At 37.1% G+C, this 13,915-nt stretch overlaps 2 protein-coding genes across 9 annotated transcripts; one reads left to right on the top strand and one right to left on the bottom strand.

The window, feature by feature from the left end:
• Positions 1–471: 471 nt before the first annotated feature.
• Positions 472–3,263, top strand: LOC113350219 (membrane-anchored ubiquitin-fold protein 3-like). 3 transcript variants are annotated; one of them, XM_026594329.1, is made up of 6 exons: positions 474–628; positions 822–910; positions 1,020–1,226; positions 1,477–1,620; positions 2,306–2,476; positions 2,913–3,263. In XM_026594329.1, exons 3-6 carry the CDS (start codon positions 1,097–1,099, stop codon positions 2,966–2,968), a joined length of 501 nt encoding a protein of 166 aa, XP_026450114.1. In that variant the 5' UTR covers positions 474–628; positions 822–910; positions 1,020–1,096; the 3' UTR covers positions 2,969–3,263. The 3 variants fall into 3 exon arrangements, with proteins under 3 accessions (XP_026450116.1, XP_026450114.1, XP_026450115.1); XM_026594330.1 differs by having other exon boundaries at positions 475–628; positions 1,567–1,620; XM_026594331.1 differs by lacking the exon at positions 1,477–1,620 and having other exon boundaries at positions 472–628.
• A 361-nt stretch (positions 3,264–3,624) lies between these two features.
• Positions 3,625–9,962, bottom strand: LOC113350218 (sucrose nonfermenting 4-like protein). 6 transcript variants are annotated; one of them, XM_026594325.1, is made up of 14 exons: positions 9,157–9,962; positions 8,915–9,002; positions 8,598–8,780; positions 8,346–8,480; positions 8,177–8,236; positions 7,930–8,019; positions 7,507–7,644; positions 6,990–7,134; positions 6,747–6,920; positions 6,368–6,431; positions 6,186–6,255; positions 4,320–4,437; positions 4,152–4,227; positions 3,625–4,047 (listed from the first exon to the last, which is right to left on the bottom strand). In XM_026594325.1, exons 1-14 carry the CDS (start codon positions 9,285–9,287, stop codon positions 4,026–4,028), a joined length of 1,494 nt encoding a protein of 497 aa, XP_026450110.1. In that variant the 5' UTR covers positions 9,288–9,962; the 3' UTR covers positions 3,625–4,025. The 6 variants fall into 6 exon arrangements, with proteins under 6 accessions (XP_026450110.1, XP_026450108.1, XP_026450111.1 ...); XM_026594323.1 differs by having other exon boundaries at positions 8,595–8,780; positions 9,157–9,961; XM_026594326.1 differs by having other exon boundaries at positions 7,507–7,638; positions 8,595–8,780; positions 9,157–9,960.
• Between the last annotated feature and the right edge of the window lie 3,953 nt (positions 9,963–13,915).

Genomic DNA, 13,915 nt, shown 5'->3' on the forward strand with positions numbered 1-13,915 from the left:
TGTAAATCTGATATTCACAATGACCGATGTTTTTCGTGGGCCTCATGGTTTCCATGCACAGCTGATCGTCATTCCCACACACACAAATGAAGAAAGATGTTATTGTTAATTATGTACTACACCATCTCTCTACAAACGGTACACCATCCGTAATCACCAAGGTAAATGCAGCAGAGTTGATGCCATTGATTGGCGTTCGAGTTACCAAAATCACCTTAATCAAGTCAAAAACGGCGGTTAATAATAAATGATCGAAATAGGCCATCATCGTCATTATTAATTAGGTTAAGATAGATAGATACTAACCAACTTAATTCACCAACTAACCAAACGGTAACTACTATTAACTGAATCATTACAATCCTTTTCTTTACTAAATCTCAACCATTAAATTAAAAACGCGTCAGCTCTATTAAAAATCAGGTCAACTAATCTAACGATCATAAATCTTTAGCTGCATCAACTCTTTTCCTCTTCTCTGTGTATAAACAACTCTTTCTTCTTCTTCTTCACTTTCAGATCTTCATCTTTAACCATTTCTCTTTCTCAGAGAGAAAAAATTCAGTCTTGTTGATTGAATTTGAATTGAATTTTCAGCTTAATATATAAGTAATGGATTTTTGATAAGGTTAAAATGAACTGATTTCTATTCATTCTTTTTTCTCATTTTTAGGGTTTTTCTTGTGTTGTAGTTATTTTGAGGATTTGTGTGCTTAGATTCTGAATTATGTGAGGGCCACGGATCTTAAGGCGTTTTTATTTACTGGGTTTTTCCTAAATCTTAAATATTGTTTGATTTCTTCTTTAATTGGTGATTTCAGTGTTATTGGATGTTTCAAGAAGGAACAATCTTGTTGTTGTCGTTATAACGGATCGTTGGCAGTAATTGATTGTTCAAATGTGGAAAAAGGTACTCTATTCTTGGACTTCGATTTAGATTTGATCAATTTTGGCAAATTCAAGTGGTAAGGTAGTGAGGAAATGTAACCCTAATTTATAGAGGACTTGATTTTTTTTAGGTGATAAGTGAAGAACTAAGACATCGGATCGATTCATTTTATTGTTTTGCTTATTGATTGTAAAATAAAACTAAAGAATGGGTGAAGTGGATAGTATTGAACTGAAATTCAGAATTTTTGATGGTACGGATATTGCTCATACGAATTACGCTTCTACTACTACTGTTGCAACTCTCAAGGAACGTCTTGTTGCACAATGGCCTCAAGGTTTGGAACTTTCCCATTTTACATTCTTTATTTCTAATGATTTGGACTTCATCGCGCATTTGCGATTCTTTATGTTTAAATGCTTTGGATTGGCTTGCTTCTAGAGTAGAGAACTGGGTGGGGTAAAGTTTATGGGATCATATTCACCTGGCATACTGATATGCTGTATACCGACTAACACTGGTACTAAGAATCTAAGGTTCTTTGTTATTCTCTTGGTGTCATTTTCACTCATGGTATGTGAGTTCAGCACTCTTTGGAACGTCCTACGCACTGAAACCTGTTTTAGCTGCATGGAGGAATCTATGTACTGATATTGATAGAATGGGAGGTTATGCAGGATATGGTTCACATACGAAGAAAGAAATATCATATGGCTCTTTATCTCTAGAAGGTGGAGTATGTAGACATGTAGCTGGATGAACCTTGTTGGTAATGAATCGGATGCTTGTTTTATAGTTTGCTTGGCTTCAGTAGCATTGGTTAAAAGTAGTGGGTACTAGTTACTCTTTTTTCCACAGCCATTGGTTTTAGTTCAGTCTAGAATAAGCTTGTACCGACAACATTGAACAAATATTCCTTGTGACAAACTAAATGAAGTTTGTTGTAAACGTTTGTCTTTGATGTTATTGGAAAGTCGGACTCGGTGTCATCATATATATGTATTGCTAAACTTTGATAACACTGGAAGCTGAAGAAGTTGGAGAATCAAAATAAAGTTCTTGCTTTGCCTTGACCTTTTTCTTGTATTAACTAATACCATCATCCGTCAGCAAAAATAATCGTTTTTCTGTGCTCAACTGACTTTATGAGAATGTCTCTACCCTAACATGGTTATGCCCATACATCCTTGTAAAAATGTGGGACATGTCACTAGGAAAGTGAGGACATATTTCGAGTCAGTTCAAAATTACAACTTTACATAGCTATTCACTGGAAATGAACGACTGAATTACCCTTACTCATGAACGTTTATATTTAAAGATTGTTCTGATTTGTTCAAATTTTGGATCGACTAGTTCTTAGACTTTTCCTCATTTCTACTTCAAGTGTTCCTGAAATGCATTTTCTTTTTGCAGATAAAACAGTCATTCCCAAGTCAGTAAATGATGTGAAACTCATATATGCTGGAAAAGTTTTGGAAAACACCAAGACACTTGCGGAATCCAGAATACCATTTGGTGACCTACCTGGTGGGGTTACCACAATGCATGTGGTGGTGCAACCTTCTTTAGCTAGAAAGAAGACAGGTATTAAGCTTTCCTGTCCTTTCCACATCTTGTTCAATTTTCGGGTTCTACAATTGCAAACTCTCAAACTATGTTAAGATTGTTCAGTCTATGATCATTTTAGAGCTTCAGACAGTACAATTTGCTGGTCAACTTCAGTTATGCATTCCCAAGGGAAAATCAGCAGTGTTATTTCCCTGCAAAACTGTTTGAAATTCTGGAGTTTAATTTAAACTTTTAAGAGAAAAAAGAAAATCTTATGCAACATGGAATTGACTCAAGCTTAGTTCCAGACTGGATGACTTCTCATGTTCCTACAAATTTAATTGTGAATAAGCCCATTTGTCTAGCCAATAATGGAACAGCAACAATAATAAAACGCATACTTTCCTTCTTTCCGTCTTTTCTTACTCTATTGACTTCACTATGTTTTTTGTTTTTTCTGTTGTCAAAATAGATAAGAATCACGACGATATACCAAATCCAAAAGTGTGCTCCTGTACAATCCTTTAGTTGCAGAGTTGTGTTCCTCAAGCCAGACATTTTACAGATGACAATCCCATTAGATATCTCTTCCGTTTTTCTTTGTATCTTTTTGTGATTGTCAAACCATCAATAGTATCCAGGTATTCTTACTGTTGCCATCTCCATTTGTAGTTTTTATTGTCGTCATTGTTTGTTCTTGTTGGTCTCGGTGTTCATCCTGTTGTAATCATCTGTTATGAAGTGGTGATGTGAGGCTCAACAAAATATGTACTGCTTCCTAAATGCAATATATACATAGGAAAGCTCTTATTTCCATCCATCATTTTTATTGGAAGTTTTACAATTTGCTCAGGTTTAAATTTGCCTCAAAACAGGTCCAGGTTCCTTGTCAGTACTGAAACCTGGATATCACATCTTTGATTGTTTTATGTATTTTTCTCCTTTCTAGTATCCAACTGGATTATTGCATGGTAATTCTGTCCCAGTTCAGATCGATAGAAGAAGTGGATGTAAAATGTTCTCTTGGTGCTTTTAGTTACTGGCAGATCCACTGAAATTTCACTCCTGAACTATAATTAGCACTTCTCCTCCCCAGTATCATTGAGTCTCTTTGAACAGCCAACATATTATGCACTGATTATAACAGCTAATTACAGAAACCCATTGAATACCAACAAACGAAGTAATGAAAAACTGTTGGAGTCAATTTTCCTTTTTTGGCCTCACAGTAGTCTTTTACTATTCCAGTTCCATTGAACAAATACAATAGCTACAACTAAACAGAAAAGAAAAACAAAACAAAACAAAAAATGTAAAAAGCTAGGTGAATTTAACAGTAAAATGAATGGTTCAAAAAGCTTATAATTTCAATCATCTGTGTAAGGTTAGGATGATTTACACGACGAAGAGGCCCACAAAAGTTCAGCCTTTGCATCCTCTCCCAAGGTCCCCTAAAGGCTGTGTGTATGCTAAATATCAGGGATCCCAAAGCTGTGTGTTGGCTCTTCTGCACAAGGCATGCTTTGCATCCAACTAAAGACCCGCAGTAAAGGGAGGAATCAGATTTCCCATGCTTTGCATCCAACTAAATAATATCATGCTGATCTCTATCAAAAAAAAAAACTAGTTGAGATTCTCCAGAAGAGTCGCCAAAGCAGTTCTCCTTTCCATAACTTCAAAACCAATGCATTCTCAGAACCCAAGCAAGAACCTGAATAAATCGCTCAGTGAGATAATGCCTTCCACGCGCTTGCTACCGGCCTCAACAATTACAAGCCGTCTCACCCCTGATGAAATGACAATGTTAAGAAAATTTGTGAAAAGAAACAAGACTAGGAAAATAGAGGTACATTCAAGCTCTCTAGGATATAACACTCACCAGGATTGGCCAATCGCTCCATCACTTTATGAAGCGGATCAGAACGCAGACACATGTGACATCGCTGCCCATTGACGAAGCCATGAGGAGAACTTGCATCTTGGCCCAATTGCAGTGCCTACAAAGATCTTGATTATATGAGACTCCACCACCTGGTTAATACTTCCATTTATATCGAATTTGCATTCCACAGTTTGACAAGGTAGATTTCTAAAATATGAGGATCTTCAGAAGAAAAAGAATTTGTAGTCTTCTGACAGATACTATTCTATCCACCACCCATATTGGATGTTTAACAGCATTTCAAGGAAAAGGATTCTACCAGATGTAAGATAAAACCAAAGGAAAATTTAGTGGAAAGAGATCCAATTCTACAGGGAATAACAAGCTAGAGGATGGAAATCTAATCATCAATTATGATTAGGAGGATGCTAGTTTCTGGTGTTACGTGCTAGTATAGGCGTGCACGTGACCCCCAAATAGCCATTGGATCATGGCATTCATCCTAAGAGTTCAATAGCCAGAGGATTAAATAATGCTTCCATTTGTATCGAATTTGCATTCACAGTTTGACAATGTAGATTTCTAAAATATGAGGATCTTCAGAAGAAAAAGAATTTGTAGTCTTCTGACAGATACTATTCTATCCACCACCCATATTGGATGTTTAACAGCATTTCAAGGAAAAGGATTCTACCAGATGTAAGATAAAACCAAAGGAAACTTTGGTGGAAAGAGATCCAATTCTACAGGGAATAACAAGCTAGAGGACGGAAATCTAATCATCAATTATGATTAGGAGGATGCTAGTTTCTGGTGTTACGTGCTAGTATAGGCGTGCATGTGACCCCCAAATAGCCATTGGATCATGGCGTTCATCCTAAGAGTTCAACAGCCAGAGGATTAAAGCTCCTGGATGGGCATCACCCACGTCCAAAGTCATCGCGTAGGCCGCAAATAATCCACGATTAACTAGTGAGGTTCCTAGCACAGCTAAAAAGTTGCAAAACTAGTTGCCTAACTAGTATTGCAATTGTTTGTCATGATAATTCTCACGTATCTTACCATATTACTTTCTCAAAACCGGTAATACAAGGTAAATATGTGAAAATGGTCATGACAAACAGCTGTAATACTAATAATACAAGACAAAAGATGAGTGAAAATTTGACAGACCAGTAAGAAGAGAATGTTTACCTCTTATTTTTCCTATATTGTACAAGCACCCTATTGATTAATCATAAAACTTTCGTCTGACAAGTGTTAGGACTTTACAACTGATGAGGAAGAGATTCCGGCTCATATAATCTTATGTGCTTGACTTGTTCACAAGACAACAATTAGAGTGACTCTGAGCGGAGAAAACAATTATCACATAGAGGTATAAGTCTTCCCAATGTTAGTTACTTAATTGTTTATTTAGTAATTCGGACATTGAAACTTTGGATCATTTTCTTTCGCATTGTAATAATGCTTGGGAAGTTTGGTGCTTCATCGTGGCTACTATGATCTATTGGTCAGCAGTGGGAACTCTTTTACAACAATAGACTTGGAGAAACAATTCAAGAGCTTTTGGAAGAAGAACAAAGGAAGCAAATGAGTTGATTCAAAATGTTAAGGGATCAATCATTCTATGGACTTCGGAAGAAGATGTCATTGAAGGAATCTCGATAGAACGGGTGTTATATCATTGGAAAAGAGTGGTGCATACGTAATCCTGTATCAATGTTCTGAGATTCCAGTTTTGGAATTATTGTAGATACTTTTTCTTTTAATATGACATTTTTTTACCACAAAAAACAAAAATAAGACGAGAAGGGTAAAATATAAATTTATGTCACATTCAAACAAGAAAAAGAGGTATACCTGGTAAATACTCATTTCATCTAGCTGAATCCGCGCATATGCTTTATCTTTAGCCAAAGCAGTAATGTCACTGTTAGATCATGAGAGTGTTATCCCTAAATTAGTTGCAAATAACTGGAAATATATAAAAATTTGATATACACCGCTTAATGTTTGATCCTAAAAGCAGAACTATCTAGTACCTTCGAGAATAGATATCCAGTAGTGAATCATTATCGTCAACTATTGGTATTGAACTAACTTGAGCTGCAAAGGTAGAAAATATATGAATACAATCTGAACAAAAACAAGAGACACAGTTGACAATTAAAACAGAATAGTTTCATCCAAATCTATCACATGGAACAACGACGTAAACAATGCATTATAACACTAATCCAGAGTCATAACACTTCATCTACAGCTAAAACATGATTATTTCTGACCCTAATCATGCATTTGATCAAGAATAAGTTTAAAGGCTTGTACCTTATTATATTCGACATTATACTGCAAACTTTGAACCTTGCTTTAATACAAAACATTAGGGCTTCAAAGATTAACTCAGAAACGAGAACTTACCCTGAATTAACAAGGATAGGGCCGAATAAAGAGATGCGTTTGGTCTCAACATTGCCAAAGGTCGCCCATTAGATTCTCCAATTTTTGGCAGCCAAGTTCCCAAAGGAAATGAACAAATTGGTTGCTGCAGAATCGGCAATAAGCTGGAAGAATGTCTAAAATGCCTGCAAATACCTGGAAATTAGGAGACCAATTGGTCAGTAACAGTAGTATACAAAATACTGAGTCAAGAATAGAGCTTACATTTAAGAATTCCTGAAAGGGAAGCAATGTGTAGTAGCTGCGGAAATGAACCATCCTGTGAAGCGGAATGAATAATTGGAACTGTAGCCACATCATTTTGCATAATTTTAACTGAAAGATCCTTTAAGGAATCATATGGTCCCGCCTGTACATAACAAACAGTAAGATCGGAGGGTTATCTGAAGAACATCACAACCTTTCTGTAACTACTGAAATGTAAAAGTCTCTTCGTATATGAGAAAATCAGAGAAGGGAAATCGAATAAGGTAGATTGAAATGTAGGGCATGACAGTTTCTAGGTTATAAACTGTATAACAAGTAATAACATTCCCTGAAGATGGAAAGTATTTACTACTGTGTCAGAAGGAGAACCCCGTTGTCTTGCTGATATGTTATGAGCCTTGACGGGCCTTACCAGCTAAGGCGCATCACCCTATTTTGGGTTTTGTTTTTATCTGATCAGTAACTAGGTGTTGAACTGTTAATATTTGGGAAGGGAGCCACCTGAAAAACTTACTTGGATAAGACGCCTAGGAAACACCCTTCCATTTCCGTCGGTTTGTCTTTTAATATGCATTTTCCCCTCTTTCCAGGCGGCTATAGTGTGTGTCTCGAGCTCTTCCTCTGTCAAATTTGATCCATGGCCAAGCTGCAACTTAAGGTGTCAAAAAGCAAATCAAGAAAGTCTGGAGTTTACAAAATGAAAGCTTCTTAATGAAGCAGTTTTGTTTATCATTCATCTGATGAATATGGCTTATCCACTATATGTCTATATTCGTAAACTATGAAAACAAATTTTTACATGATTATAAAGATGCATGTGTAGATAGATCTCCTCTTCATAATTGACAACTTGCTGAAAGAGCAACTTCAATACATGCCGACGTTAGAAGAAAATATATATATATATCCATGGTAAAATTACAGATTTCCGACATACCTCTCTCAGGATTAAGACAAAGTCTGATGCAGTAATAACTCCAACAAATTGCGCATTGCAGAAATCCCACAAAGGCGCCATGGTTATTCCCTGGAAATGAGCTTTGATTAAGAAGATGAAATATATCTAACTACTGTACTTGTCACAGAAGGTAGGTTCTCAATTCCCACTTAAACCACTCTACAGCTTCACAGACTACCTATAACCTGAACGGAATGCTAGTGGATTCCTAACGAAGAGAAAATACCTGCTCATAGAGTATGTGAAAAGCTTGCTTGACAGGTAAATTAACATCCAAAGCAATGACCTGCACCAATAAAGACACTAGAATCAAAATAATAAATATTTCCGACATCAAAGGACCAGAATAAATACCAATATGTAGGGTCTAAGAAGGGGAAGTGAGGCATTCAAACCTTGCCTGACTCAGGGAGCAACTCGTAAGCTGTATGAGTCGACAAAAAAACTGAAATGCGGCGACGAGAGACCTCCAAATCAACAGAAGAAACATTTGGCACTGCCTCCTGCAGTGTGTCATCAATTACTGTCACCTGTTCAAAAAATCAAAAGTAGCACACAATTTAGAATAAAGTACCATGGTGTTTGAAATTAACAATCAAACTTACATGAAAAGAATAATTGTGGTGGATAGAACTTAGACTTACCACACTTTCAAGAGCCTCCTCATCCACATCCATATGGGATCTGGACCGAGGTGTCTCTGGAGCCAAGGTTAATGGAAACGGATCAGGTTCCCTAATTAGCCGCCTAATATTCACTATCCCATAATTCCCAGAAACAATAGGAAGACGCTCATCATGCCGCCACTCTCCATCAACAAAAAACTTGTACTGCGTGTGACAAGAACACATCAGTCTTCGTTGGTTATACCAGTTCATGGACAATTAGTATAATCGTAATAACAGCAAAGAACTTTGTTAATTAATGTGCACAGACTAATTAAAAATTAGTTGTCTGTACTAACCTGATGGTATCCTGGCGGTAAGTTGAGAATAGCCTGAAACACCACCGGGCAACCCTCCACCGGGGACATTGGTATAGACTCTGTCCACCTAAGTTAAGATTTACATAACATGCCCACATTCAAGATATATACGCAGGGCACATACAAACAAATCCAAATTGTACAACACCCAAATATATTCAAAAATGGGACACCCATAACATACCGAAATTAGAAACATGCAAATTTAAGACACAGCTCACCTCGTGAAGGAGCCACTAATAAAAACACTTGTCCCACCATACGGCCAAACGAAACGTGCTGGAATTAAATTAACACCAGTAGCAGCTCCGACCGATGATTCCGACACAGAATCTGCTCCCAAAGAGTACATCCCTAATCTCTATTCACTGTGTAATATAACTTCTTAATTCAATAACCCCAATTCTTCTCTTCTAACTATCACTTCTCACAAAAATCACCAATTACTCACAAACTAACCACATTTTGAACATTGAAATCCAAAACCCAGGTTTTGATTTTCCTTCCAACAGGGATCCTCTACAATTAAGCAGAGGATCCCTTAGCAATTACACATCTCTCATTCAGATCCAAAACCAATCACCTTATATGCAGAGATAAAACACACAAATTTTCCAGCAATGAATCCTCAATTAAACTCAACACCCAAGTTCAATATTCGTTTTCAATCTCTAAATATCCACATTACTCAATATTTGTTTTATGAATTCAACAACATCTGGTTCACTCAACCTTAACGAAAATTCAAAGAAAAAAAAGGAGATTTTATGGAAATAGATAGATTCTATTCTATAGGGTAAGATAATCAAAACCCTAGGTAATAAGACAGAGAAATAAGAACCTAATCATGAATAGAATTGAATATTCATGACATTGTTTGGATCTACGATGGTTTCAATGCTTCTTTGCCCGCTAACACAAGAAAAGAGAGAGAAAATTACAAGACAAAAATGAGAAATGAAAAAACTAATAATAACATAAAAAAAATAAAGTGGTTATGAGGAAACGTTTTGGACTGTGTTTGGCTTACACACAAACAAAAGTTTTCCTGCATTTCAAGGTAGAAAAAGGTACTTTTAACGAAAATGATACGGCACTCTCCAATCCACTAGTTACTTACTACTCCCTTCGACCGTTTTATTTCGGCGGAGTTTTGGCTTTAGATCCCTTAGTTGATTTAGAGGTCACACCCCATCCGCAGATATGATATAATCCGTTTCTTGAAAGTCAGTTTTGTTACCAACACTATTATTTTTTATTTGCTACACACCGAAAGACACCAAAATTACAAAGCCGATATATCTGCTTGCACAAATAAGAGGTTTGGAGGAGAACCATCACATGTTGGAGAGATGGGTTAAGGTATGCTTTGCCAGAACATGAGCCGCAGTGTTCTTATCTCTTTTGTTGAAAACAACCTTGAATTCAGCAACTTTCTTCGAGTGAGTTCTGATTTGTATAATGAGTTGATGCAGTTTCCATGGAATATGATCATTCTCATTAGTAAGCACTCTATCTCAGCATCATTTTCAATAACTACTTGATAGCAAACTCAACAACTAAGAGCATAGCTCTTGTTTCAGCCACTCTTGGACTCATCACCTCATGTGCGATAGTACCGCAACCTGTGAAATTAATTTCAGAGTCTTTAGCCACCACTGCCCACCCATCTTTGTAGTTATTAAATGATGCATCTACGTTAAGTTTAGTTCAATCGGTATCAGGTGGATTTCACTTGGTTGTCATCTCCTTTTTGTGCATCGAATGGTCATGATGTTCTTCCTTTGATAGAATAAGAACATAATAGTTACACCATAACATAGCATCTTTAATTATACTTTGGATAGTCTTTTCTTTGTAGTTGAAAATTTTGTCATTCATGTTTTTCCATAAAGCTCATATAGCACAACTAGCAATCTTAAATACTTCGTAATTTCCCTTCTCAACAAACCAACCAGGAATGATCTGTTTATAGTTCAAACTCGATACTGCTCAGTTCTACAACCCATAAGAGATCCAAAAAATGTTGTAACATCCACTGGACAATGGAAGAATATGTGCTCAATATCTTGAATGGCTACCCTACATGGTCTGCACTCTTGTCTGATACCATTTACATGTTTACCAAGGGTTTAAATAAAGCTAACTCATCATGCAGAATTCTCCAAATAAAAATGTGGATATCAGGTGTTAGGGCTTTAATTCTCCAAAAAGTTTTCCAAGAGAAATTGTCACTAGAGTTGATTGAGGAACTGGGTTGTTTCTCTTTAAGCATTTTTATAAAAGATCAAGAGAACGTACCATTTGGGTGGAGTTACCAGATGAATTTGTCTTCTATAGCTTCATATGCATCTGGTATATATACGTTCAAAATTTGAGTTGTTGAATGGTCTTGAAATAGTTGGTTAACAAGATTTGCATTCCATATGGTGGGTTCTTGGAGTATAAGATCTGAGACTTTGTGGATGCTCCCCAAGGATATGTTATCTTTCAGCCTTGTCTTGTTGTTGACGTGTTTATTGAGCCAAGGATCTTTAGTGACATGGATTCTTTCTCCATTACCAATACTCCGAATGCACTCATCCTTTAAATTGTCTTTGCGGTCAATAATGCCTTTCCACATTGAAGAGCTTATTGAGTTTGTTGTCACTTCCCAAAAAGACTTATCTCTGAAACTTCTAGAAGTTTACATCCTAATTTCGCTATCAGATCTCTATTTAGATGAGTCAGAGATCTAATTCCAAGCCTGTCATTCATATTTTCATCTAAGAATTTATTCTAGTTTATGAAATGACTCTTTCTGGTGGTATGGTTGTGTAGTTACCTAAATTCGGTGAGAGCCTAGAAGTGGGATTCTAGGTTTTCTGAAAGTGAGTTACGGAAAGTTGAGCACGAAAAGTCTTCGCCTAAACCACACACGGTGGCCGTTCAAAGACTGCTTCAGTCACAGGGAAGGAGGCTTGGGGTTGGTCTTACGGAAGGAAGCAGATAAAGAGAGAGATTAGAGAATTCTACGGTTTGAAGAAGAATTTCTCTTAGAGTTTATGAGAAAGTTGTGTGTTAGCTTGGAGAAATAAATAACCTAATTATAATTGAATTCTCTAATGTCAGGTCGGTGAAGATAGGGATTGCTTATCGTGCGGAGAACTCTTCCCGTCTCTTCAGGACATATAAAGATAAATTAGGTTGAGTATATCTCGTTATTCCACCGCTTTTACTCTCTTATGCAGTGAAAAATAGGTCGGGTATTTCTCATACGTGTCGTAGACCGCTAGACCAAAATCCTAATTGATATTCCCTCATTCGTTTGAAGCTGAGTCAGCCTTTGTGATGATGTGTTGAGAGAGAGAAATATTCTATTTAGCCGAGTTGGCCAAGATAGAGATATATTTTTGATTTGTGAGAATGAGTAGGATGAGTCACGTGAAAAGAAATATAATGCCTCAAAAATCGTGTGTAAAGTGTGAGAGAAGCTGAGGTTGAGCTCACTCTCTCCATTGCCGGTCACATATGTCATGTGGAGACCGTATTATTGCTTGTGGGTTCATTTGTTGAGCATGCGGAGATCAAAGGATTTATCCACGTTTTTGGATAGGCATGTATAGTTCAGGCCCGATTTACTAACCGTGAGTGTGTTTGAGACACTGAGAAATAGGCTTGATCCCTAAATGAGTCTTGTGACCGAGTCTTGCGCCTGTATAAGACTCTTCAGATGAGATGCTAAGGCAACCTGAGGCTTTCTGAGACTTGGCTGACGCGACCGAGGTCGTCTGAGACTTGGCGGAAGTGACTGAGGCTGTCTGAGACTTGACTGACGCGACCGAGGTCGTCTGGGACTTGGCTGACGTGACTGAGTCTCTCTTAATTTAGCTGGCACATGTTCGGGATAAAGGAAAGCTTGCACGCCTAATAATGTCTCTGCGAGACTTCGGCTCACTTGTCTTTGACCAGCGTATCTTGCAGAGATATTATAGGAATCAATTGTATCGGTATTATAGGGCCGACATGACCAGTGTATCTTGAAAGGACATTCTAGGAGTCTGTCGAAAGGGCCAAGAGGCAGAATTACCAATGTATCTCGCGGGCATGTCTTAGGAGTTATTCGAAAGCCTCAGTAAGTTAAGTCAGAACTTAGAGTATGAAAAAACGAGGGTACAATAACCACACCTAATATTTCGCTTAGCAATCTGTATGGACAAACTCCAATATACTTTCTAGAGAATCAACTAGTCAGTCAGACTCAATCTAGATAAAAAGTATATCAAAGAGTTTATATCTCAATCTCTCGATTTGATATATACTCAAGCAAATAAGAATCTGCGAGCCTTTATCAAATACTAGAGAGATAACTTGGATGGTACCAAAGACCAATATCCAAGTGTCAATCAATTTAAATCAACAACCAAAAGGTCGAATATTCTAATTGATTGAACAATGCACAACCTGTGATATTTCAATTATATAACAAAATATAATACGAAATAAAAATAACACAGACACCAGAATTTTGTTAACGAGGAAACTGCAAATGCAGAAAAACCCCGGGACCTAGTCCATATTGAAAACACATTGTATTAAGCCGCTACAGACACTAGCCTATTACAAACTAACTTCGGTCTAGACTGTAGTTGAACCCCAATCAATCTCACACTGATCCAAGGTACAGTTATGCTCCTACGTCTCTGATCCCAGTAGGATGCTACGCACTTGATTCCTTTAGCTGATCTCACCCACAACTAAGAGTTGCTACGATCCAAAGTCGAAGACTTTAATAAACAAATCTGTATCGCACAGAAAAGTCTATGATGATAAATAAATCCGTCTCACATAGATATACCTACAAGTTTTGTTCCGTCTTTTGACAAATAAAGGTGAACAGGAACCAATTGATATCCCGAACTTATATTCCCGAAGAACAGCCTAGTATTATCAATCACCTCACAATAATATTAATCGACGCGGCGAAAGAAGATATTGTGG

The sequence above is a fragment of the Papaver somniferum genome, chromosome 2, assembly GCF_003573695.1.
Source record: "Papaver somniferum cultivar HN1 chromosome 2, ASM357369v1, whole genome shotgun sequence".
Classification (NCBI taxonomy): Eukaryota; Viridiplantae; Streptophyta; class Magnoliopsida; order Ranunculales; family Papaveraceae; genus Papaver; species Papaver somniferum.